This window comes from Dendrobates tinctorius, unplaced genomic scaffold (assembly GCF_039654945.1).
Source record: "Dendrobates tinctorius isolate UK_male_01 unplaced genomic scaffold, ASM3965494v1 ptg000093l, whole genome shotgun sequence".
In the NCBI taxonomy this organism is placed as follows: Eukaryota; Metazoa; Chordata; class Amphibia; order Anura; family Dendrobatidae; genus Dendrobates; species Dendrobates tinctorius.
Genome location: NW_027361761.1, coordinates 23,334,088 through 23,361,113, shown reverse-complemented (window position 1 = coordinate 23,361,113; position 27,026 = coordinate 23,334,088). Strand labels below are relative to the sequence as shown.

At 49.2% G+C, this 27,026-nt stretch overlaps 1 protein-coding gene across 1 annotated transcript in view; it reads left to right on the top strand.

Moving 5' to 3' along the window:
- LOC141098612 (adhesion G protein-coupled receptor F5-like) overlaps positions 1–27,026 on the top strand; it is a 152,520-nt gene that overhangs the window by 56,998 nt on the left and 68,496 nt on the right. Inside the window, exons 9-11 of the mRNA XM_073586577.1 lie at positions 9,640–9,849; positions 15,152–15,307; positions 18,594–18,781. Coding sequence (XP_073442678.1) covers positions 9,640–9,849; positions 15,152–15,307; positions 18,594–18,781 — 554 coding nt within the window. The remainder of the gene's footprint in view (positions 1–9,639; positions 9,850–15,151; positions 15,308–18,593; positions 18,782–27,026) is intronic.

Sequence of the window (27,026 nt, the reverse complement as noted above, 5' to 3'; positions counted from 1 at the left end):
TTAATTTAAAAAAACGGCATGGGGTCCCCCCCATTTTTGACAACCAGCCTTGCTAAAGCAGACAGCTGGGGGCTGGTATTCTCAGGCTGGTAAGGGGCCATGGATATTAGACCCCCAGCCTAAAAAATGGCAGCCTGCAGCTGCCCAGAAAAGGCACCTATGTTACATGCGCCAATTCTGGCGCTTTTCCCAGCTCTTCCTCCTTGCCTTGAGGCAGTGGTAAGTGGGGTGAGAGTTGGGGAGGTTGATGTCACCTTTGTATTGTCAGGTCACATCAAGCCCACGGCTTAGTAATGGAGAGGTGTCTATAAGACACCTCTCCATTACTATTCCGATTGTTGTATGGTAAATTCTGATGAGCGTCAGCTTATGCTGAGTCGTTTTCCTTTTCAGAGTGGACCCTCTGGACCGTGGCACCCACCCACCTAAGGCGAGCTGACCTAGTGAGAATCCACCCCTTATACAGGGAGTGTCAGGGGCAAGACCAAGGGGGTGAGCCACCACAGCAGCTGGACAAGACGGCCGGCTCAGGAAGACACTATTGAGTGTCTGGCAACAGGACGGACAGGATACGAAACACAAAGCGAAGTCGCAGGGTTTCTTCTGCAAAACGTGTTTACACACTTTATTCAGGTGCAAGGCATAAACAGGGAATCAAGTGCAGGGCATAAATGGTGAAACACGTCAAGGTGCGTGCACGGGCACGCCAAATGTTCCAGACATAACACGTGCAGAAAACATACCAGGGTCCAGGGCAGGGTACGTGTTAGGGTTCACACCAGAGTTCCTAGGAAGGATGCGTGCTAGGACACGCTAGAGTTCTAGGCAGGGTGCGTGCTTAGGAGACACGCCAGGGTCCAAGGCAGGGTGCGTGCGTAGGAGACTAGCCAGGGTCCAAGACATGGTACGTGCAAGATGGTAGACAAAGGCACGCTGGCATCGGACTCCGGACATCTGGCAACGATCGACATGATCAGGGCATCAGGCTGCGGACATCAGCTCCGGACATCAGGCCGCAGACATCAGGCTTACGATCTCTGGCAGCGATCGGCAGGTTCCGGGCATCCGGCAGGCAAACCAGAGTTCCATGCAAGGACACAAGACAGGTTAGCAACACGATGCGTGTTAAGGAACACGCCAGGGTCAGACTCAAGGACGGAGGCCTGCGCGTGCAGAGGGACACGCCAGGGTCAGGCAAGACAGAGCCCTGCGCGTGCAGAGAGGCACGCCAGGGTCAGGCGAGGCAGAGTCCTGCGCGTGCAGAGAGGCACGCCAGGGTCAGGCGAGGCAGAGTCCTGCGCGTGCAGAGAGGCACGCCAGGGTCAGGCGAGGCAGAGTCCTGCGCGTGCAGAGAGGCACGCCAAGGTCAGGCGAGGCAGAGTCCTGCACGTGCAGAGAGCCACACCAGGGTCAGGCGAGGCAGAGTCCTGCGCGTGCAGAGAGGCACGCCAGGGTCAGGCGAGGCAGAGTCCTACGCGTGCAGAGAGGCACGTCAGGATTCAAGGACAGGGATAGGGCCTGTGCATGCAAGAGGGCACGACAGGGGACATGGCAAAGCCTGCGCGTACTTTTACAGAAGCACGGGGAGGAATGCCATGGGCAGGCGAGGGCCTGCGCGTGTTTTAGAGAGCACGGAGAGCACAGTGCGGAAACAGCATGAAGTGCAAGGGAGCACAGAGAGCACGGCTGGGGCACTGGCTAGCTGATCGGGCTGCGGCACTGACAAACGGGCAAGACTCCAGCGAACCCGGCTGAGGCATAGCAGGCGACACAGCTGTCACTGACTGACGAGCACGGCTGAGGCACAAGCAGGCGGGCACGGCTATGGCGGGCACGACTGAGGAACAAACAGGAGGCTAGGAAGGCCAGGCGCATGCAAAGGGCACATGAAGCAGCAAAGCAAGGCAAGAAGAGAAACAGGGCAGAGTAAGACCAGAGTATGGAACACGGAACGGAAGCATAGCCAGAAACACGGAACAAGAACAGAGCAGGAACAGGGCTAGCAGCGGAGCGCAGGCCAAAGTCCAGAGCCGGGCCAAAGTAAAGCCTTGGGACTAGCCAGGGAACGTGCTAGAGAGCACCCTAGAACAGAGGGCAGGAATAGCAGACAGAGAACAGAGAGGAAACACAAGGCAGAGCATAGCGAAGACAAGACATGGCAGAAACAGGCAAGGCAGAGAATAACAGATGGACTACAAGTCCAAGCAGGACAAGGACGAACATGGCACAACGGACAAACATAAGACAACGCATGGGACAAGAGACGGAGTACGAGCACGGAGCGTGCAGAGACGCATGACAGAGCAAAGTGCAAGGGCACAGAATAGAGGGAGCGACCCAGCAGACCAAGCAGCCATGCAGGGAAGCAACACAATACTCAGGCCCTGAGCATAGGAAGGGGCGGTCTGATATAGGGCATTAACACCTCCACTTCCGGGTCAGGACCAGGGGAGAACTTCCAGTTCAGATCCTCCAGGATCACAGAGAGCGGTCACATGATCAGGGGTTTCAGACATGCAGAGATGATTGCAGAACCAGACAATGATGGAACCTAGGAAGGGTCACATGATCAGGGGTTTCAGACATGCAGAGACGATTGCAGAACCAGACAATGCTGAAACCCAGGAAAGGTCACATGATCAGGGGTTTCAGACATGCAGAGATGATCACAGAAGGCAGAACAGAAACGCAGGCATCTTGCAGCCCAACAGTCATGAGGTGAGTGTGCACACTGCTCTAGGGAACATGCAGGATAGCAGACATGAGATGTGCGTGCACACCGCTCCAGGGGTCATGAGGCAAAACAGACATGGCGGACATGACAGACATGGCGAGCATGACATAAATAAAGGCACAGCCAGAATAAAGTCCTTTCATTGAAAGAATGACACAGACTCCTTCAATAATCTTAATTAAACCATACTTATGACCTCGCCTAATTCCACTGAAGCCCTCGATCTCCAGTAATAAAACTAAAATAAAAAACAATATATCATAACTGTCCGTCGTTCTGTCCCACACCGTAATCCATGTCTGGGGGATAAACAGTTTTCAACCTGGACGGTGACAAGATGCGACCGTCTAGGCTGATAACCACTGGTGAATGAGCTGCTGCGAGAGCAGCCTCAGTGACCGGTGGTGACATCATCGAGGTTACGTCGGGTCACTGAGGCTCCGTTCCCAGCTGGGCTGAACTGCAGTGACCTCGTAGAGATCCCCGCTAGCAGCGTGAGAGTTATCAAAAATAGGGGGACCCCACGACGTTTTTTTAATTGTTTATTTAAATAATTTAAAAAAACAGCTTGGGGGCCCCTCTATTCTTGATAACTAGCCTTGCTGAAGCTGACGGTTGCAGCCCCCAGCTGTGAGTTTTGTCTGACTGGTTAGCAAAAGTACAGGGGAACCCACTCCATTTTTAAAAAAAATATATTTATTTACAGTGCAGGAGCGGCTGATGAATACTCGCATCCACCGCTTCTGCTCTCACTATAATTAGCGGCAGCAGGTGTCGGATGATGGGATCAGTAGTTCCATCAGCTGACACCAGTGACTGGAGGTAAGCTTTATACCTCCGATCACAGCTGAGCGCTCACACTGTCTTTTGACAGCGTGGGAACCGCGGCTCTCTGACCAGCGGGGATGATTTCACCGCCGATCAGAAGCAGTGTTTGTCGCGCTGTCATGCACATGACAGCATGGCAAACACTGGATGTTTGGGCCCCCCATTCAAGTGAATGGGGTCGGGGTTGGGGTCCGGGTTGGGGTTGGGGTCCGTGCACTGTCCTGGTACCCGAACATTTTGTAACTGTTCAGCCGAACCCGCTGGACCTGAACATCCAGATTTCCGCCCATCTCTAGAGACCACCATTGATCCTGGTCAAGTATCCAATGCCTTTGGCTGTGAAAGAACCTCATATCATAAGGCTTCCTCCACTGAACTTGACAGTTCCTTCAATTTCTCGATCCGATATCCCCTTTTTCCTTGTTTTTTCCAGACCCATTTGCATCCATCAGAGCCTAGTCTATTGATTTTATATAATCACTCCAAATCACCCGTTTCCAATCCTCTACTATCCACTTTTCATACTTTTTTGCAAACTTGAGCAGACGCTTCGTATGACGATATTGAAGTTTTGACTTCTTCACCTTTTTTCGGGCTACCATTGCAGACTTGTGTAATGTGCTTTGCATGGTGCTTGCATGGACGTCTGTGATCTATTACAAAGCATACAAGCCACCTCCATTGGTCGCACCAGAACTTATAGACCTTGTGATGAGCCCACTTGTTGATTCCAACATTTGCCTGGATGTCCACATCTTGGCTTTTGAATGGATGGATGGACTTCATTTTGAGTTCTTCTAACTGTCATGGCACTAACACGATGCAGTTCGGCAATTTTCTTGACAGAAAGACTGCTATCGATGAGCTGGATGATGCTCTTTCTCTATTATTGGGAAATTTTCTTAATGGCTGCTCCTCAATTTGAACCAGTGACTTTTTGCTTAGGAATCAACCAACTAACACACTGAGATATTACAGAATGTGAGAACAGGTTGTATTTTATAGTATAGATGTTGTATTTTATAGTATAGATGAAGAAAAAGGAGCAAACCAGTGGCAATGCAGTGACATGACAACAATCTGCATAAATAATCATATGCTAAATAGTTACAGGTCAAATTTATGTATGAGATAACCATGATGATTGTCTATAAAATGATGGTAGTCTCATGTTCAAAGCTGTAGTGGATGGTGAGATATGGAGCCATCCTGTTATATGCTCCCCCATTCTGGTATATGATTGCCCATCCTGTTATATTGCCCCCATCTTGGTATATGGCCCCCATCTTGGCATATGATCGCCCATCATGGTATATGCTCGCCCATCCTGGTATATGGCCATCTTGTTATATGGCCCCCATCTTGGTATATGATTGCCCATCCTGGTATATGCTCGTCCATCCTGGTATATCGCCCCTATCTTGGTATATGGCCCCAATCTTGGTATATGCTCCTCCCATCCTGGTATATGCTCGCCCTTCCTGGTATATGGCCCCCATCTTGGTATATGGCCCCCATCCTGGTATATGCTCGCCCATCATGGTATACGTTCGCCCATCCTGGTATATGGCCATCTTGGTATATGGCCCCCATCTTGGTACATGCACCTGGGTCGCCCTCGCACACCCAGGGCAGCGGGGTACTCGGTACTGGGCCGGTGTCAGGCGGGAATGTGTCACAGCAGCGGTGACCTGGTCCGTGGCCCTGGGTGCCCAGTATCAATGGCGGTGATGTAGTTAATGGTAGAATAGTTTGTGACGCCACCCGTGGTGTTTGGCAAGTAAGGTGTTGAGCCAACGCTGCATGCAGATCCGCTGGGACTGATGGTGTGGTGCAGCAGAGATGGTATAGCTCCCCACAGGTGGAGCTGTAGTCCCAGGGCAGTGTAGGTGCAATGGATGAGGAGAGGCGCAGAATGGTATGGAGGCTGGTACCCAGGTGTAGTGGTGCGGGAATAACTGGAGGACACCAGAGCATGCGGTTCCAAAGCTTTACTCACTGTTTGCAGTTCACTCAACTGCCTGCCTCCGTACCGTGTTCTCCAGGTCAGGGCTCCAGCCAACCTCCAGGCAGGATAGGATTCTCCTTTCCACACTCCACCAAAATGTACCTTACTGAACGACTCCTCCAACGCGCCTTTAGGTGCGAAGCACTCCAGTACTTAGTTACCCTGGAATGCCTCTCTCTAGGGATTCCTAGTCTTTACTTGTATGACAGACAGCCGTAGCCTGCTTCTGGGACTCCACTCTGCATCCCGGCTCTCTATTCAGTTGCTGTTGTGTCCCAAGTCTATGATGGGAGCAAGGCGTTAGCGGCTCACTACTCCTCCAGTGTCTGTTGCCGGACATAAAGATCCAATCAACCTTGGGGACCGGGCCCCGGCCTTTGCGCTCTCTGGACTGGAAGGGTTCTCTCTCTTTCTCAACCTTCTTCCCACCGTCCTTCTATTCTCCTTCGCTCCGATCTGTTCTATCTCTCTTATGGAATCTGTAATCTCCAGTCTACGTCTCTTTCTCTGGTCTTTCTCCTTCTCTTCCTTCCCTAGGGAGCTCGTTCCACTAAGACCAGTCCTCAGCCTCTCCTGACTGACTGCCTTCCTCCGCCTTGAGCTCCTCTCAGGCTGACCTGCTGTCAGCCTGCTCTCTCTCTCTGGGACTCACCCCAGACTGACCTGAAATCCTACACCTTCCCTCTCTTTTATATCTAACTCCACCCGCCTCCCCAGCACCTCTCATGTTCCGAAGCCAGGGACCACAAAAGGCACCCTATGACCTTTCCAGCATAAAGCATGGATGGGTCCCTGCTGAACTATCCTGTGTGTGGGGTGCAGGTGTTGAAATGCAGAAAGGAGTCCCCAGCCTACCTGGATGGTGGGGCACTACACCTTAGGAGAAGGTGCAGTACCTCTGTGGCGACTGAAGCCTCAGGGGCGCCACATACCCCCCGTTAAACACAGCACGTCCGCGGGCTGCAAGACAACAAAAGGTACAATACAGGAACACACAAAAATTTTAAATGCTATTTAACTATACTTATCTAATCTTCCTAATGTAGGAGGCACATTTCTTAAACGTTACAAACAGGCTAACTTCCTATCTTAGTATGAAAAATTTTCTTAAGTGCAATTCTTAATTCCAAGTGCTATACTCAACACATTTTCTTTATTACATTTTCTATCAATTATTCTCTTTTTCTTTCTTTCTTCTACTGGACGCAAGACACTGACCATCTACTCTTGGCCTGTCACCTGTCACTTTCAATTCTTCAGTCTTTATTCAATTCTCACATTCTATCTCAAACTTTTCTAATTCTCTGTATCAAATATTCTATAAAAGACATTTACTTTTCACAAGACACAACATTATCAAATACGTTATCATAAAACATTCAAAGATTCTTGCAAAGTGCTGAACACTGCTCCCAGCCAGGCTTTCTTGCAGTGTCCCTTGAGGTAGACGTCATTCTTCGAAAAGTGTCCATGCAAAAACATTATCTTCGCAAAGTGTCTTTTTTATGTAAAACCAAGAAAGGGCACCTAAAGAGGTGCAACTATTTACAATAAAAGTTTTTGGATCAATCAGCATCTATGATCTCCACAGTTTCATTTCAAAAACAACGCTGCCAATCAAAAACTGGGCAACCTGATGAACAAAAAGGCAAAGGCACAACTAGTGCAACAAACCCTCCTACAAGATTTAAATTTTTAGTGCTAGTCCCCTCTTGGGGTTGGTATCCCGGTCTCAGACCAGATCTAGCACGACCTGGCCAGCAGCTGTGATCGTGGTGCACCCCAGGGCCTTCCCAGTTGTCAGGACATCAGACGTACCTGAGGCCTCCTGGCGGTGTGGGCTCTGCTCCAGTGCAGCGGTGACAGGTACCGGTGGCAAGGGTACCAAGTTCAGGGGCGCCGGTGGTGTAGGCCCCTCCGGGGCGTGCGGACTGCTCAGTCTCCATAAGGCCTCCTGCCTCAGTCGCAGGCGGCACGACAGCTGGGCGATTCCATCCTCCAGCTGCTGGCGGTTCATCGCAGAGACGGGGTCGGAGTCTTCAGCCATGGAGCCAGGGAGATCTCTTTACCCGCGCTCCGCATGCCTCCTTCCCTCACTCTCCAAAATGGCGTTCTGGCCTTCTTCCTCTTGCTCCGCACTTCTGCTCGCCACTGGCTTTCTCTGTCCCTCCTTCCGGGGGCGGCGTCTTCTTCCAGTGCCTCCATACCAAGCCAGTATGCGAACCCCTCAGGGGGTGGGCCATGCATCGGTCACATAGTAATTCAGGCAGGGACGGCCCAAGACTCTTCGCGGTCTTTTCTTAGGACCTCCCATCTCTTCACGCCCTTCTTCTCCGCGCCAGAGGCCATTTCAAATGTCCATTTTACAGTCTATTAAATTTGGTCTTCTGCACATTTTCAAAAGTTGTAAATCCAAGGCACACAGAACCCGATGGCATCGGGTCTCGTCATTTTGTTTGTGACGCCAAAATTGGGTCGCCCTCGCACACCAAGGTCAGCGGGTACTCGGTACTGGGCCAGTGTCAGGCGGGAATGTGTCACAGCAGCGGTGACCCAGTCCGTGGCCCTGGGCGCCCAATATCAATGGCGGTGATGTAGTTAATGGTAGATTAGTTCGTGACACCACCCGTGGTGTTTGGCAGGTAAGGTGTTGAGCCAACGCTGCATGCAGATCTGCTGGGACTGTTGGTGTGGTGCAGCAGACATGGTATAGCTCCCCACAGGTGGAGCTGTAGTCCCAGGGCAGTGTAGGTGCAATGGATGAGGAGAGGCGCAGAATGGTATGGAGGCTGGTACCCAGGTGTAGTGGTGCGGGAATAACTGGAGGAGACCAGAGCATGCGGTTCCAAAGCTTTACTCACTGTTTGCAGTTCACTCAACTGCCTGCCTCCGTACCGTGTTCTCCAGGTCAGGGCTCCAGCCAACCTCCAGGCAGGATAGGATTCTCCCTTCCACACTCCGCCAACATGTACCTTACTGAACGACTCCTCCAATGCGCCTTTAGGTGTGAAGCACTCCAGTACTTAGTTACCCTGGAATGCCTCTCTCTAGGGGTTCCTAGTCTTTACTTGTATGACAGCCAGCTGTATCCAGCTTCGGGGACTCCACTCTGCGTCCCGGCTCTCTATTCAGTTGCTGTTGTGTCTCAAGCCTATGATGGGAGCAAGGCGTTAGCGGCTCACTATTCCTCCGGTGTCTGTTGCCGGACATAAAGATCCAATCAACCTTGGGGACCGGGCCCCGGCCTTTGCGCTCTCTGGACTGGAAGGGTTCTCTCTCTTTCTCAACCTTCTTCCCACCGTCCTTCTATTCTCCTTCGTTCCGATCTGTTCTATCTCTTATGGAATCTGTAGTCTCCAGTCTACCTCTCTTTCTCTGGTCTTTCTCCTTCTCTTCCTTCCCTAGGGAGCGCGTTCCACTAAGACCAGTCCTCAGCCTCTCCTGACTGACTGCCTTCCTCCGCCTTGAGCTCCTCTCAGGCTGACCTGCTGTCAGCCTGCTCTCTCATTCTCTGGGACTCACCCCAGACTGACCTGAAATCCTACACCTTCCCTCTCTTTTATATCTAACTCCACCTGCCTCCCCAGCACCTCTCGTGTTACGAAGCCAGGGACCACAAAAGCACCCTATGACCTTTCCAGCATAAAGCATGGATGGGTCCCTGCTGAACTATCCTGTGTGTGGGGTGCAGGTGTTGGAATGCAGAAAGGAGTTCCCAGCCTACCTGGATGGTGGGGCACTACACCTTAGGAGAAGGTGCAGGACCTCTGTAGCGACTGAAGCCTCAGGGGCGCCACACTCCTCCATCCTGGTATGTGCTCCTCCCATCCTGGTGTATGCTCCTCCCATCCTGGTATATCCTCGCCCATCCTGGTATATGGCCCCCATCCTGGTATGTGCTCCCCCATCCTGGTATATGCTCGCCCATCCTATTATATCCAGACAGAAGGACTCATCTCTGGTTAAATTATAGATATAATAAATGCAATTGTTTGTGGTCCCCTTCTTTTATGTGCAAATTTATTACATACATTCATATGTTTCTATCCCTCTGTATTTTTCTAAAAAGGTGATTTCATGTGTAAGGTGTACCAAAGTAGTCTGACAACTTCAAAGAATATAACAGTGAAAGTTGCAGCATTACCTCAGCCTGAAGCGATACAGGTGTCCCCCCCTCAATATGTGACATGTGAAAATCCAGCAACGCTGACGTGCTGCGTATTTGATGAAAATTATGAAAACTATGCAGTATATTTCTACAATGGCTCCAAAATACTTGGTAAGAAATCTGAGTACAGAGGTAATACAAGGAAAAATAGACAGAAAGCTGATGGATAGTTAGATAGATAGATAAATAGCTAGATAAAGTGGGTACAGAAAGTATTCAGACCCCTTTAAATTTCTCACTCTTTGTTTCATTGCAGCCATTTGGTAAATTCGAAAAAGTTCATTTTCTTCTCATTAATGTGCACTCTGCACCCCACCATGACTGAAAAACCCCAGAAATCTAGAAATTTTTGCAAATGTATTAAAAAAGAAAATCTGAAGTATCTCATGGTCAGAAGTATTCAGACCCTATTCTCACTCATATTTAAGTCACATGCTGTCCATTTCCTCGTGATCCTCCTTGAGATGGTTCTACTCCTTCATTGGAGTCGAGTTGTCTTTAATTAAACTGATAGGACTTGATTTGTAAAGGCGCACACCTGTCTATATACAGTTGTGGCCAAAAGTATTGACACCCCTGCAATTCTGTCAGATAATACTCAGTTTCTTCCTGAAAATGATTGCAAACACAAATTCTTTGGTATTATTATCTTCATTTAATTTGTCTTAAATGAAAAAACACAAAAGAGAATGAAGCAAAAAGCAAAACATTGATCATTTCACACAAAACTCCAAAAATGGGCCAGACAAAAGTGTTGGCACCCTCAGCCTAATACTTGATTGCACAACCTTTAGCCAAAATAACTGCGACCGACCGCTTCCGGTAACCATCAATGAGTTTCTTACAATGCTCTGCTGGAATTTTAGACCATTCTTCTTTGGCAAACTGCTCCAGGTCCCTGATATTTGAAGGGTGCCTTTTCCAAACCGCCATTTTTAGATCTCTCCACAGGTGTTCTATGGGATTCAGGTCTGGACTCATTGCTGGCCACCTTAGAAGTCTCCAGTGCTTTCTCTCAAACCATTTTCTAGTGCTTTTTGAAGTGTGTTTTGGGTCATTGTCCTGCTTGAAGACCCATGACCTCTGAGGGAGACCCAGCTTTCTCACACTGGGCCCTACATTATGCTGCAAAATTTGTTGGTAGTCTTCTGACTTCATAATGCCATGCACACGGTCAAGCAGTCCAGTGCCAGAGGCAGCAAAGCAACCCCAAAACATCAGGGAACCTCCGCCATGTTTGACTGTAGGGACCGTGTTCTTTTCTTTGAATACCTCTTTTTTTCTCCTGTAAACTCTATGTTGATGCCTTTGCCCAAAAAGCTATACTTTTGTCTCATCTGACCAGAGAACATTCTTCCAAAACGTTTTAGGCTTTTTCAGGTAAGTTTTGGCAAACTCCAGCCTGGCTTTTTTATGTCTCGGGGTAAGAAGTGGGGTCTTCCTGGGTCTCCTACCATACAGTCCCTTTTCATTCAGATGCCGACGGATAGTACGGGTTGACACTGTGGTACCCTAGGCCTGCAGGGCAGCTTGAACTTGTTTGGATGTTAGTCGAGGTTCTTTATCCAACAATCTTGTGTTGAAATCTCTTGTCAATTTTTCTTTGCCGTCCACATCTAGGGAGGTTAGCCACAGTGCCATGGGCTTTACACTTCTTGATGACACTGCGCACGGTAGACACAGGAACATTCAGGTCTTTGGAGATGGACTTGTAGCCTTGAGATTGCTCATGCTTCCTCACAATTTGGTTTCTCAAGTCCTCAGACAGTTCTTTGGTCTTCTTTCTTTTCTCCATGCTCAATGTGGTACACACAAGAATACAGGACAGAGGTTGAGTCAACTTTAATCCATGTCAACTGGCTGCAAGTGTGATTTAGTTAATGCCAACACATGATTTTTCGAACAGTGCCAATACTTTTGTCCACCCTCTTTTTTATGTTTGGTGTGGAATTATATCCAATTTGGCTTTAGGACAATTCTTTTTGTGTTTTTTCATTTAAGACAAATTAAATGAAGATAATAATACCAAAGAATTTGTGTTTGCAATCATTTTCAGGAAGAAACTGAGTATTATCTGACAGAATTGCAGGGGTGTCAATACTTTTGGCCACAACTGTAAGACCTCACAGCTCACAGTGCATGTTAGACCAAATGAGAATCATGAGGTTAAAGGAACTGGCCAAGGAGCTCAGAGACAGAATTGTGGCAAGGTGCAGATCTAGCCAAGGTTACAAAAGAATTTCTGCAGTACTCAAGGTTCCCAAGAGCACTGTGGCCTCCATAATCCTTAAATGGAAGAAGTTTGGGATCACCAGAAGTCTTCCTAGACCTGGCCGTCCAGCCAAACAGCAATCGTGGGAAAAGAGCCTTGGTGAGAGAGGTAAAGAAGAACCCCAAGATCACTGTGGTTGAGCTCCACAGATGCAGTAGGGAGATGGGAGAAAGTTAAACAAAGTCAACTATCACTGCAGCCCTCCACCAGTCATGCCTTTACGGTGGAGTGGCCCGACAGAAGCCTCTCCTCAGTGCAAGATATATGAAAGCCCGCATAGAGTTTGCTAAAAAAAACACATGAAGGACTCCCACACTATGAGACATAAGATTCTCCAGTCTGATGAGACGAAGATAGACCTTTTTGGTGATAATTCTAAGCGGTATGTGTGGAGAAAACCAGGCAATGCTCATCACCTGCCCAATACAATCCCAGCAGAGAAACATGGTGGTGGCAACAGCATCATGCTATGGGGGTGTTTTTCAGCTGCAGAGACAGGACGACTGGTTGCAATTGAAGGAAAGATGAATGCAGCCAAGTACAGAGATATCCTGGATGAAAACCTCTTCCAGAGTGCTCTGGACCTCAGACTTGGCCGAAGGTTCACCTTCCAAGACAATGACCCTAAGCACACAGCTAAAATAGCAAAGGAGTGGCTTCAGAACAACTCTGTGACCGTTCTTGACAGGCCCAGCCAGAGCCCTGACCTAAACCCAATTGAGCATCTCTGGAGAGACCTGAAAATGGCTGTCCACCAACGATCACCATCCAACCTGACGGAACTGGAGAGGATCTGCAAGAAAGAATGGCAGAGGATCCCCAAATCCAGGTGTGAAAAACTTGTTGCATCATTCCCAAGAAGACTCATGGCTATACTAGCTCAAAGGGTGCTTCTACTCACTACTGAGCAAAGGGACTGAATACTTATGACCATGTGATATTTCAGTTTTTTTTTTTTTAATACATTTGCAAACGTTTCTACATCTGTTTTTTTCAGGCAAGATGGGGTGCAGAGTGTTCATAAATGAGAAAAAAATGAACTTTTTTGAATTTACCAAATGGCTGCAATGAAACAAAGAGTGAAAAATTTAAAGGGGTCTGAATACTTTCCATACCCACTGTAGATAGATAGATGATAGACAGATAGATAGTGTCACGCTCGCGCCTTGGCTGAATGGCGCGAGCCGGGGGGTTGTGGCCCCACTGTGCCACAAACCAGAATACCCTGGAAGAGGCGTAACTACGGCAGCTACCTTGGTCTTCACTGGAGCCTCTGATGGTGAGGTCAGGCTTGTGCGGCAGGTAGCTGCCGGGTGCCACTCCAGGGTGGTGTCTGGCTGTGGCTGCTGATCCCACTCGGGAACAGGACACCTGGACAGGTGTGAGTGACAAGCAGGCTAGACAGGCAGGCAGGTAGACACGACAGGCACGGCTGAGACACAGGACAGGCGGGCACGGCTTGGAGACGCAGGACAGGTGGGCACGGCTTGGAGACGCAGGACAGGCAGGCACAGCTTGGAGACATAGGACATGGCGGGCACGGCTTGGAGACACAGGACAGGCAGGCACGGCTTGGAGACACAGGACAGGCAGGCACGGCTTGGAGACACAGGACAGGTGGGCATGGCTTGGAGACACAGGACAGGTGGGCATGGCTTGGAGACACAGGAGAGGCGGGCACGGCTTGGAGACACAGGACAGGCGGGCATGGCTTGGAGACACAGGACAGGCGGGCACAGCTTGGAGACACAGGACAGGCGGGCATGGCTTGGAGACACAGGACAGGCAGGCAAGGCTTGGATACACAGGACAGGCGGGCACGGCTTGGAGACACAGGACAGGCGGGCACGGCTAGGAGACACAGGACAGGCGGGCACGGCTTGGAGACACAGGACAGATTGGCGTGGTATGAGAAGGGGCAGGTACGGACCTGTTCACACGGCAGGTGTAGGCAGGAGGGAGTGGTGTATGAGAGAACAGGTTTGGACCTGTTCACACAAGAGGTGCAGGTATGGATATAGGCAGGAAGGAGTAGAATATGAAGGAACAGGTTTGGACCTGTTCACAAAGGAGGTGCAGGTAGGCAGAGCCGCAGGAGTGCGGGGCAGGCAGAGCCACAAGAGTGCGGAGCAGGCAGAGCCGCAGGAGTGCGGAGCAGGCAGAGCCGCAGGAGTGCGGAGCAGGCAGAGCCGCAGGAGTGCGGAGCAGGCAGAGCCGCAGGAGTGCGGAGCAGGCAGACAGAGCGGCTAGAGTGCAGATGCACAGATAAAGCTGCGAGGGTGCAGATGCACAAATAAAGCTGTGAGGGTGCACAAGCACAGATAAAGCAGCGAGGGTGCAGATGCACAGATAAAGCTGGGAGGACACAAGGAAAGACACGGCAGTGAAGGAACCACAAACAAGGAGACTGACAGACAGACAGACAGAGGTAAGACTGAGTTCAGACAGAGACACCGGGACAAAGACACAGGGACCAGGATATTCTGCCTCCTGTCAGGTGGACAGAGAACAGACAAGGCACTGGGAAACAAGACTCAAGGACCAGGATATTCTGCCTCCTGGCAGGCAGACAGGATACAAAGCGAGACAAAGAGTATTCCTACAGAGAAGGAGATACACTGAACAGGGCCTGGCTTCCTCAGCAGCAAGATACTAACTGAGTATAGACATTGCACAGGCAAAGGTCAGTGGGTGTGGCGAAACTAAATAGTCAAGGGCTCTAGGTGATTGGTAAGGGACAGATTACACAGGTGCACCTTGACTGCATAAGAAACAGAGAGTTCAGGCGCCGCCCCCTATACACACAGTCTGGAAACATGGAGAGCAGAGGCACAGAGCTGGCAACAGACAGAATTCACAGCATGGCTTGAAGCAGAAAGTAAGTTGGTGTGCGGGGGATGGGAGGCCATGCAGTGATGCCAGCAGGGTTGTTACAGATAGATAATAGATAGATAGTTAATAGATAGATAATCGGGAGATAAATAATAGATGATACATAGATAGATAGATGATAGATAATAGATAGTACATGCATGTACTATCTATTATCAATCTATCTCACTGACTGCAAACTATATGAAACCTGCAGAAATAACCATAATAAAACCCTTTGTTACAATAATGTAATGCATTTTGTTCTAGGCACCAAGACTTTACGCGTGGGAAATATGGACTGCTTCAATTACACACAGTCGATTGATTGTAAGGTTGATTCCATCTCTGTATATTGCACAGTCACCAATGATTTGAGTGCCAGCGTCAATAGTACCAGGCCTATGACAATACACCGGATAACAAGTAAGATAATGATTACCGAGAGGGAAGAAAGAGAAAGGGAAGCGATGGAGGGGCTGGTTCCATTGTAAATCAGTATGTGGGGGAGTATTGACAAAGCTATGTTCTGTGCACTAGGGAGGGGCTGCCCTTAACTCATCTTCTGATTACATTGAATGGATACACAGCACATAGTTATAAAGATTGGGGAAGCCAACAAAACAACTCCCATATCTCATACAAAGTGAAAAATGCCAGATAAGCCCCCCTCGTCCTTCCACCACTTTCCCCAACAGAACAAGGTTCCATCAACTGCCCATTGTATTATAATGGTGATCGTCCTCCAAGTCCATATGTAAGTGGGTGAAGAGGAAGAAAAGCCTAAAAGGGGTTACCTCTCCTGCTCCGTGTCCAGATCCACCTAGCCAGACAGCAGTGTTGCTGGGGGGAAGACTTTCTGGCCCGGACCGACTGAACCATGTGACCGTGGGGGGCAGTGACCAAAGGAAAGGGGCAGTGGACAGGAAGCTGTGCAGGGTGAGGGAGCAAAAGCAGAGTTAGTCAGACAGAGAGCAGAGTGCGCGGGACAGAGAGCAAGCTGCAGCACCGTGCTCCCAGAGAGAGAGAGAACTGCCCGTCAAAGGACTGAGACTGAAGGACAAGGCATTGAAAGCGCCGTATGTGAGTACGTGGACTTGGTAGTCTCCATGACTAGAGGAGATTTCCCCCCTGACAGTGCAGAGACAATGACACGAGCGCGCAGTCCTGGGGACTGCAGTGACAAGCTGGAACCCCTGAGTGTGGTAAAGAGACTTCATAGTGTGCGCAGCATCGTTCCTGCAGAGAGACAGATGGGGCATCATACAGACACTCAGAGCAGTGGAGACTCAGTTTTGCATCGTCTCCCTGCTCCTTGCTTTAATCCCTGGAGGCCCCAACTTCATACAGAGTAGAGACTTTAGAGACTGCAATCGCCGCTGTTGTCGGTGCCAACGTGGGAGAAGTAGACTCTTCAATCAAGCTTTCCCCGGACTGATAAGTTATGATTATTTGAGTTTAACCGTTTCAATGCTGCATAACTGTTTTTTTGCTTTCTTCAGTTCCATTGTGCTGCTTTACCGTTTTACACTGTCACATTTAACCCCCTACTGCTCCTCCCTGAGTGGAGAGAAAAATCCCTATAAATAAACCTTTAACTCTTGGTCTGTCTTGGATCCGTGGCGACATCCTCAGTATCTGCAGTTTATTACACATACGTAGACATATACCAAATGGCCACTTTATTAGAAACACCTGCTCTTTCATGAATGCCCTCTAAGATTAGATACGTGATGCCACACTGCAGCACAAAATCAGATGAACTAGTTTTTTGTGTACCACTTTCAGAGAGAATTGACATTAGAACATTGGAGTGCCTTCCATCAAGGCCTACACATTGGTGCTAGACTATCCAGGACTAGTTTTTGCTAGACTGGAAACCCTATGGCGTTTTCTCGTGCCTCGGTGTGGGGAGTTTACCGAGAGAAGTCTGATCGAACAAAGACACCCAACTAAATAAGATTCTATGGACTGAAATGTAATGAGGATGTGAAGAATCTTTATAATGAAGGGATCAGAAGAGAATGTGAAGGATTGCTATGATTAAGGGATCAGAGGAGAAAGTGAAAGTGTTGTGCGTTCATTTTCCCCTTCACTACTGAGGCCCGAGGAACTCCCTCTTCTGGTAAAGAAAGGTAGTGAGCCTGATTATCAAACACCTGAGGCTGATGAGGATGACTGGCTGAGTGGAGTTACTGACTGGATATAAGGCTGCCGACGCCCTTCTGCCCTGCGGGTGATTTCTCTGTGGGATCCTTGGAGACCAGTCTGAATTCCTGCTCCTCTAAAGCTAAGTTTGCTGCTCGGCTTTTTGCATTTGTGCTTTGACTTTGTTTTGCTTTGTTTTTCTGGATTTCTGCCATTCCCTGCTGGGGTGTGCTGAATTCCTTTAGCTCTGTCTTCTGAAAATACCTGAGTGCTGATTTAGTTTTTGAAGCCTAGCTGCTTCAGGGTCTTTTTCATATCAGCTTGTTGGCTTATGTCTTTGATAGGGTTTTTGCAGATTGCAGACAGCAGCCTTCCTGTCCTTTCCTATCTAGGTAGTTTTGGGCCCCGGCTTTGCTCAGTCTATCTTTCTGTCTGTGTTAGTGTTTTCATCTTGCTTCACCGTCATTATATGTTGGGGGCTGCCTATTGCTTTGAGGTCTGCTCTGGGGCAGTTTAGATTTCCCCTTTCTTTCTTTAGGCCTATTTAATTCTCCGGCTGTGATCGAGGGGTCTAGGGCATCGTAGGAACCCCCCACGGCTACTGCTAGTTGTGTTGATAGGTTCAGGGGTCTGCAATCTGATAGTTGCCAACTTCTCTGGTTTTCTGGACTTAGCTTGTATTTCTGTTTTTGCCTCCTACGGTGACTCAATCATAACATGAAAGATTCTTATGATTAAGTGATGAGATGAGAATGTGAAGAATTGTTACGAGGAAGGGATCAGACAAAAATGTGAAGAATTGTTATAGGGAAGAGATGAGAGGAGAATGAGAGGAATTGTTATGATGAAGGTATTAGAGGTGGATGTGAATGAAGAATTGTTTTGATGAAAATATCTCAGAAAGATGTGAAGATTCATTCTGATGAAGGAATCAAAGCAGTGTGTGAATAATTGTTATGAAGAGATCAGATGAGTAAGCGAAGAAGTATTATGATGAAGGGATCAGAGGAAGATGTGAAGATTCGCTAAAGTGAAAGTATCAGAGGAGGATGTAAAAAATCCTTCTGATAAAGGATCAGGAGATAAAGTGGGGAATCATTCTCATAAACAGGAGGTGCATATTCAAGACCACCATAGATGAATACTACTCTGGTAATCAGCTAACATAACGGAACCTACTGCTCATCACTTCTCTGTAGAAATAGACAATAATAGTGAACAATCAGTTCCAAAGCCATTATTATCTGAGAGTAAAAGAGGCAACTCGAGTACAAAAAAAAGCCAAGAACGTGGAAAAACATTGCTTGGTTGCGTGAATCCAGGTTTCTGTTGCATCAGGAGGGTCAGATTTTGGCACAAGCCTCCTGTCAGATGTCCAGCGTTTAGGCTAGAGGATGAGGAAAAATGGTGTGGCTGAGATGGGGGGTGTAATATGAGACTTGATTGGACATGAGATGGGTGGTAGTGGGGATCCACTGGCGAAGGCTTCTAGTCATTGAGGTTAACCCAACTTGTTTTAAACTTTTTGAAACTCCCTGACACAGATGTTTGTTGCTCTGTTTAGGTAACACATGCCCAACAAAGGATAATCGTCCTGAAACACCGGTTGGATTTAACTATTCTGTGCCGTGCCAGAACACCGACTCATCTCAACTAGGCAACAAAATTTATCCCTGTAATAAGGATGGCTGGGGTAATGAAATTAATGAATGTTATTCGGCCAAGATATTTACACAGCTGCTGGCTGTCCAGGTATGAACTGCTACATTTTTGTCATTAAGAGATATGCAATAATTATATCCAAGTCACTGTATATAATGACACCTGCTCCATCCTCCAAAAGTAGATTCTAGAGGTGTTCTGTATATTATGGGTCATAAACTCCCAGCTATTGGCTGGGGACACTTTAGGACAGCATGCTCTGGTGCTTTAAGAGGGTGGGACCGAGTGTGTGTAGTAATGGCAGGTACGCGGGATGCAGTGATGTGGCGGGAGACGGGGTGAACTTTAAGATGTAACTTTTATATAAATATATAGATGCCTATAGGGGCTATCTCGAGCAACCAAACAAGCTAACAGCAGCTATCCTCGCAGGGATCAACACAAGAATACACTAGTAACTAGTGTTGAGCATTCCGATACCGCAAGTATCGGGTATCGGCCGATATTAGCTGTATCGGAATTCCGATACTTAGTTCCGATACTTTTTTCATATCGAATACCGGAATCGGAAGTTCCCATAATGCTAGGAGCCTGCTCGATTTGATTCAGCCAATGGGGATCCTCAGAAGTGTGGGCATATCCTGTTAGGCATGTAGGCATGTTAACTACTGGCATGGCTGTGATTGGCTGCTGAAATGATGTCATGATGCACTACAAAAAGCGCTGCAGCCGCCATTTCTGGTCACTCTGCTGAGAATTCAGTTAGGGACAGGCTGCTGTTGAAGACTGTGAGGGACAGTTAGAAATAGCGATTCCACAAAACATATAGTGCTTAACCCAGGCTACATAAACCACCACTGTAGCTTGCTTTTCCCTAGCAGCGCTGTTTTCACAGCTGTCTGCAAGGGCTGTGTGAGTGCAGACCCACGCTGTGTAGTGTGTCCTGCAGGCACGTCTGCTTGTAGGCCGGCCAGCGTGTGTCTCTGCCTCATACACATTTTTCTTTTATTGCTGCTTTTTTTTTCTCCTGTATAGTGTGCTTCCATACGTATCCATATACGTTGGTTGCAAACACTAAAGGAGTGGACAGCGGAGCCTTTCAGTGCTATAGCCCATTTCTCTGCACTGTTTTTGGCTGTCTGATAGGTCTCTCTGTGTGTGAGTGCAGCTCATGTTGCAGTGATTTCTACAGCCACCGCTAGCTGTAGTCCGCTCAGCGTGCGTCACTGCCTCATACATAGTCCTTTTTTTGCAGCTAATTTAGCCAGATTTTTGCTCCTATATTAGTGTGCTTCCAACCGCATCCATTGTCATTGGTTGGTTGCAAACACTATATTGGATTAGATAGAGGAGCCTTTTTGCTGGCTTGTGCCCTTCAGGGCCAGCCAGGCTAGTATCACCCTATTTTTTGGAGCCTCATTAATTGCATTGTAGGTTAGCTTCCTGCATTGTAATCGCTCCAAAAAGTTTGTGATACTATAGCTTTCAAACTTTGGTCACATCCTTTCCTTTCCCCCCACCCAAAAAAAAGGAAATAAAGTTCACCAAACACTCCACTTTACAGTTGTCTAGGCCACATTAGATCATATTAAAGTGTAGTACACACACTCTTAGCCAAATTAGTGTTTCTTATACTGGTTAGCAGGTGTTCAGGAATAAGAACACTAAGCCACCCCTTTTTTACTTTTCTGCCTATCTTTATCAGTCTACCAAAATGAAGAAGGCAGGGAGTAAGGCACGTGGTCGTGGCCGTGGAGTTTTATCAGGGAGAGGACGGGGGGATTCAGCAGGGAGAGGACGTGGGGATTCGGTATCTGCTGCGGCCACCAGTGACCCGGCATCCCCCACTTTTACCAGGCAACAGTCCTTCATGCGCAGCTTTGTAGGACCTCGCCGTACCCCACTGCTGCGTGACGAACAAATTGAAGCCGTTGTCAGATGGATGGCAGCTAACGCATCCATTTCAATGACTTCCGCATCCTCCCAAGGCCAGAGCACTGAAGAGCAACCATCTGTCTCTTCACCACCTGCCAAATTGCCCAGGCAGTCTGAGAGCCCTGGACAGGAGCCATCTCAATCTTTACTTCTGTTCTCAGAATCTGTTGGCTTGGAAAGAGGTGGCCAGCCAAGCAGCGTTCTAGAGCGTGAAGAAGAGGGAGTATGCAGTGATGCGCAACTACTTTGTCCCTCTGAATCTGAAGAGGCGATTGGGACAGTGCCTATGGTCAGCACACCTCAGTATGCATCAGATGATGATGAGACTCAGTTGCCAATTTCTGGTGCGTACGGTGCTGGCGAGACAACCCAGGACCAGCCGGTGCTTGAAGAGGGGAGTGGAGATGATGAGGTCCTTGACCCATCATGGTGTCAGCCACAGGAAGGTGGTGGGAGCAGCTCTGAGGAAGAGATTCCCCGAGCGGCCAAAAGAGGAGGGAGAGGGCGGGGGCAGACTTGGTTGCCTGTAGCCTCCACTTTGGCACCCGTGAGGAGCAATCCTCTTCCAAAACACAAAACGGGCGCTCCCAGGACTTTCAGTGCGTGGTCTTTTTTTGACACAGTTGCAGATGACATTTGCTTTGTCAAATGCAAACTGTGTCATCAGAAAGTGAAACGAGGGAAAAATGTGACCAACCTCAATACCACAAATATGTGGAAACATGTGCGTACCAAGCACGAGGTGGAGTTACACAGACACACTGAAGATGTAGCCCAACCTTCAGCAGCACCTACCACCTCTTCAGCTCGTGTTGGGGCCTCTTCCTCCAGCTCACACACAGCTGGTTCGGCTTCCTCACTGGAACGCCATGGAAGAACCACTGCCACTGTTGTCCAGAGACCCAGTGAAATTCCACCCACTGAACCACGTTCGCAGTCATCAGCACACTCCCAGGCCACTCACCAGCAATCGGTAGCACAGGCATGGGAGAAAAAGCGGCCATACTCGGCAAACCATCCCCGAGCACTGGCTCTGAATGCCGGCATTGCCAAACTACTGGCCCTTGAGATGCTGTCATTCAGGCTGGTGGAGACTGACACCTTCCGGAACTTTATATCATTGGCAGTTCCACAATACAATGTGCCCAGCCGCTTTTATTTCAGCAGGCAAGCTGTCCCTGCCCTGCAAAAGCATGTGGAGGGAAAAATTAAAAATGCGCTACTAAATGCCGTCAGTAGCAAGGTCCACCTGACCACCGATGCGTGGACCAGTAGCCATGGACAGGGACGATACCTTTCCCTCACTGCCCATTGGGTCAATGTTGTGGAGCCGGGTACAGATCTGGAGAGTGGCTCTGTACGTATTCTGCCAACTCCAAGGATTGCAGGAATGCAGTCTGTACATATTGAGTCCTCCTCCTACTCTAGTTCCTCGGAATCAGCACTGCGTGAGCCTGTTAGGCCAGATATGAGCACAGGTGTGGCCAAACTTCAACAGGCCGTCCTTAAATTAATTTCTTTGGGGAATCGGAGCCACACAGCACAGGAGCTCTGGAATGTCATCAAGCAGGAGAGCGATGTGTGGTTTGTGCCAGCGAATCTCCAGCCAGGTTTGGTAGTGAGTGACAATGGCCGAAATCTAGTGGCAGCTCTGGGCCTAGGCAACCTCACTCACATACCATGTCTGGCACACGTGCTCAATTTGGTCGTGCAGAGCTTTCTGAGGGACTATCCGGATCTTGATGCACTGCTGCACAAGGTTCGCCTAGAGTGTGCTCACTTGCGGCGTTCCAGCATGGCAAGATCGCGCATTGCATCTCTGCAACGCCGATTCCGCCTGCCAGAACATCGCATCATATGTGACCTCCCCACCAGGTGGAATTCAACGTTACATATGTTGGAGCGGTTGTGTGAGCAGCAGGCAGCAGTAATGGAGTACCAGCTGCATCAGGCGCAAACACGTCGCACTGTGCGCCGGACACACTTCACCACCACTGAGTGGGCCACTATGAGGGACATCTGCCAAGTTTTGCGTGCCTTTGATGACTCCACACGGATGGCCAGTGCAGATGATGCACTAATCAGCATGACTGTCCCCCTCATCTGTCTGCTTCAAAAAACCTTACAAGCACTAAGTGAGGAGGTTTTTGAATAGGTCGAGGATGAGCAGTCAGAAATGCCATCTGCTTCTGGCAAGTCTGCGCAACGTGCTTCCACACAAAGGCCCAGGCAGGGGACACTTAGTGAGGAGAATGACGAGGAGTCAATGGAGGAGGAGGAACACATCTCTCCAGAGGAGGGAGGTACACAAGGCTCTAGTAGTCAGTGTGTACAGCGAGGGTGGGGTGATGCTGAGCAGGCAGAGATGCTGCCTCAAGCTGGGGACAGCGTTTCCGGTCCAGTTGGCAGTCTGCAGCACATGGTTGATTTCATGCTGCAGTGCTTGTTAAATGACCGCCGCATCACCAACATTCTCCACACAGCTGATTATTGGGTGTACACCCTCCTAGATCCTCGCTACCGGGACAACTTACAAAGCCTCATACCACAGTTGAACCGGGAGCGAAAAATGCGGGAGTACCAAGAAACACTTGTGCAGGCCATCATGTTCTCCATTCCCCCCACAAGTGTTGCTGGTAGTGCTTTTCAAAGCAGCCATGTGGGTAGAGGCAGTGGAGGAAGCTCTGCACAAAGAGGTAGCAGAGGCAGTGCCGCAGGACAAGGCAAGGCCAGTATGGCCCAAATGTGGAAAAGTTTTGTGGGACCGCCACAAGTGGCTACACCATCACAGACGGCTCCAGTCAGCAGCAGGCAACGTTTCCGTCAGATGGTGACAGACTACTTGTCGTGCCCTGTTAGTGTTCTCCCAGACGGCTCTTCCCCGTTCAAGTATTGGGTCTCTAAGCTGGATACATGGCCAGAGCTTAGCCAGTATGCATTGGAGGTGCTGGCTTGCCCTGCTGCCAGTGTATTATCGGAACGTGTCTTTAGTGCTGCAGGTGGTGTGGTAACAGACCGTCGCACGCGACTATCCGCCGATAATGTTGACCGGCTTACTTTTGTGAAAATGAATAAGGCCTGGATCTCACCTGAATTTGCCAGTCCTCTTCCAGAATAAATAATTGGCTGGCAACAGGATCCAGGTCTCCTGTTGTGTTCATGTTTCTATGACCTGAACTTTATTTCCTGGGCTACAGCAACGCCCGTTGTTGCTCAGAAGTGCTTTCCGCACAGACAAAACACTCGCTCATGTGTAAGTGGGGTTCGGTAACGTCAGCTGATCCCCTGCTGTGTGTACGGCAAACTCTCCTGCTGCCTACAACTTCTGACTACCTCTGATTTAATATGTTCTCTGATTTGCCCTCTGTCTCCACTCTGTTTTGAGTATTTCCTCCGGCCTACAACACTGCCTGTTTCTGCTCTCAAGTGCCGTCTGCACAATCCACACTTGTTCCTGTGTTACCTGGGTCCTGTAACATCTGCTCATCTCCAGAGTTGAGCACGGCAATGTCTCCTGCTTTGTCTACATTCCCACTACTTGTAAGTGCTGTCCACACTCAGATTTACACCTGGCTCCAAGTAGGCCTCGGCCTACTACCTCATTTTCCCTGGGCTCCGACAACGCCAGTTGGTGCTCGGAAGTGCTGTCCACACAGAAAAACACACTCGTTCATGTGAAAGTGGGGTTCGGTAACGTCAGCTGATCCCCTGCTGTGTGGAGGGCAAACTGCTGCTGCCTCCAAATTTTAGCTACTTCAGATTTAAACATTCTCTGATTTGTCCTCTGTCTCCACTCTGTCTCTAGTATTTCCCCTGACCTCCAACACCGCCAGTTCCTGCTCACAGTTGCCGTCCACGCATTCCACACGTGTTCCTGTGTTACTGGGGTTCTGTTACGTCAGCAGATTCCCCAATGTGTGTCCGCCACTGTCTCCTGCGCTGTCCACCTTCCCACTGCAAGCGGTGGGAATGTGGACAGAGCAGGAGACATTGGCAGACAAACATCAGGGGATCTGCTGACATTACAGAACACCAGTAACACAGGAACACGTGTGGATTGGGCAGACGGCTACTGTACACATAAACTGGCGGTGTTGGTAGTCACGTGAAATCCTGGAAACAGAGTGGAGACAGATGCCTAATTGGAGCACGTTGACAGTCTGTTGTAGCCTACAAACAATCTAAAACTGCCACCAAGTAGGCCTCGGCCTGCACCCTGGTTCTCCCTGGGCTCCAACAACGCTAGTTGGTGCTCAGAAGTGCTGTCCACACAGAAAAACACACTCGTTCATGTGAAAGTGGGGGTCAGTAACGTCAGCTGATCCCCTGCTGTGTGGAGGGCAAAGTGTCCTGCTCCCTCCAAAGTCAAAATACCTCAGCTTTACACCTGGCTCCTAGTAGGCCTCGGCCTGCACCATGATTGTCCCTGGTTTCCAACAACGCTAGTTGGTGCTCGGAAGTGCTGTCCACACAGAAAAACACACTCGTTCATGTGAAAGTGGGGTTCGGTAACGTCAGCTGATCCCCTGCTGTGTGGAGGGCAAAGTGTCCTGCTCCCTCCAAAGTCAAAATACCTCAGCTTTACACCTGGCTCCTAGTAGGCCTCGGCCTGCACCTTGATTGTCCCTGGGCTCCAACACCGCCAGTTGGTGCTCGGAAGTGCTGTCCACACAGAAAAACACACTTGTTCATGTGAAAGTGGGGTTCAGTAACGTCAGCTGATCCCCTGCTGTGTGGAGGGCAAACTGCTGCTGCCTCCAAATTGTAACTACTTCAGATTTAAACATTCTCTGATTTGGCCTCTGTCTCCACTCTGTCTCTAGTATTTCCCCTGACCTCCAAAACCGCCAGTTCCTGCTCACAGTTGCCGTCCACGCATTCCACACGTGTTCCTGTGTTACTGGGGTTCTGTAACGTCAGCAGATCCACCAATATGTGTCCGCCACTGTCTCCTGCGCTGTCCACCTTCCCACTGCAAGCGGTGGGAATGTGGACAGAGCAGGAGACATTGGCAGACAAACATCAGGGGATCTGCTGACATTACAGAACACCAGTAACACAGGAACACGTGTGGATTGGGCAGACGGCTACTGTACGCATAAACTGGCGGTGTTGGTAGTCACTAGAGTTGAGCGAAACGGGTCGAAAAAATTCAAAAGTCGCCGACTTTTGGCAAAGTCGGGTTTCATGAAACGAAACCCGACCCTAGGATGAGGTCGGCCACGAGGTCGGCGACTTACGCGCCAAAGTCGCGTTTCAAAAGTTTGTTTTGCACTCCTTTTCAGCCAATCAGGATCCACGGACACTGTGGGCAACGTGATGACATAGGCACGGGTCACCACCATCTTTCAGAAGGGCATGCAAGTGATTGGCTTGCTTTGGTGGGCGTCACAGGGGGTATAAAAGGGCGTGCACGCCGACCGCCATCTTACTTCTGCCGATCTCAGTATAGGGAGAGGTTGCTGCTGATTCTGTAGGGAGAGCGTTAGGCAGGGAAGAAGACCAAAAAACTGCTTCTGCTGCTAGCGATTTGGCCTGCACAACACACCAGTCACTGTGTGTGCAGTGCAAGGGGAGGCTATATAGTGGTGTATCAGTGGTGTTGGTTGTTGGGCTGCCTTCTAAGGCTTCCTGACAGGCTGGCATTGCTGTTTACCCACTGCTCCGCAAACTGCTTTTTTAAAAGCAATCCAATCTCCCTTATCCTCTAGTCACTTTGGTCACAGCTGTGCCATCGAGCCTGTCACATAGCGCTCAGATATTCATTGGGCCTCAAACTGCTTTTTTAAAAGCAATCCCAATTTTTTTTTTTTGTCCTGCTGAGAAGAAAAAAAAACTGCTTCTGCTGCTGATAGCAATTTGGCCTGCACAACACACCAGTCACTGTGTGCAGTGCAAGGGGAGGCTATATAGTGGTGTATCAGTGGTGTTGGTTGTTGGGCTGCCTTTTAAGGCAATCCAAAAGTGTCCAGTGTCCAAAAGTGTGTGCAGAGATTCAAAATCTCACTTATTCTCTAGTCACTTAGGTCACAGCTGTGCCATCGAGCCTGTCACATAGCGCTCAGATATTCATTGGGCCTCACACAATCCAAAAGTGTCCAGTGTCCAAAAGTGTGTGCAGAGATTCAAAATCTCACTTATTCTCTAGTCACTTAGGTCACAGCTGTGCCATCGAGCTTGTCACATAGCGCTCAGATATTCATTGGGCCTCACACAATCCAAAAGTGTCCAGTATCCAAAAGTGTTTGCAGAGATTCAAACTCTCACTTATCCTCTAGTCACTTAGGTCACAGCTGTGCCATCGAGCTTGTCACATAGCGCTCAGATATTCATTGGGCCTCACACAATCCAAAAGTGTCCAGTGTCCAAAAGTGTGTGCAGAGATTCAAACTCTCACTTA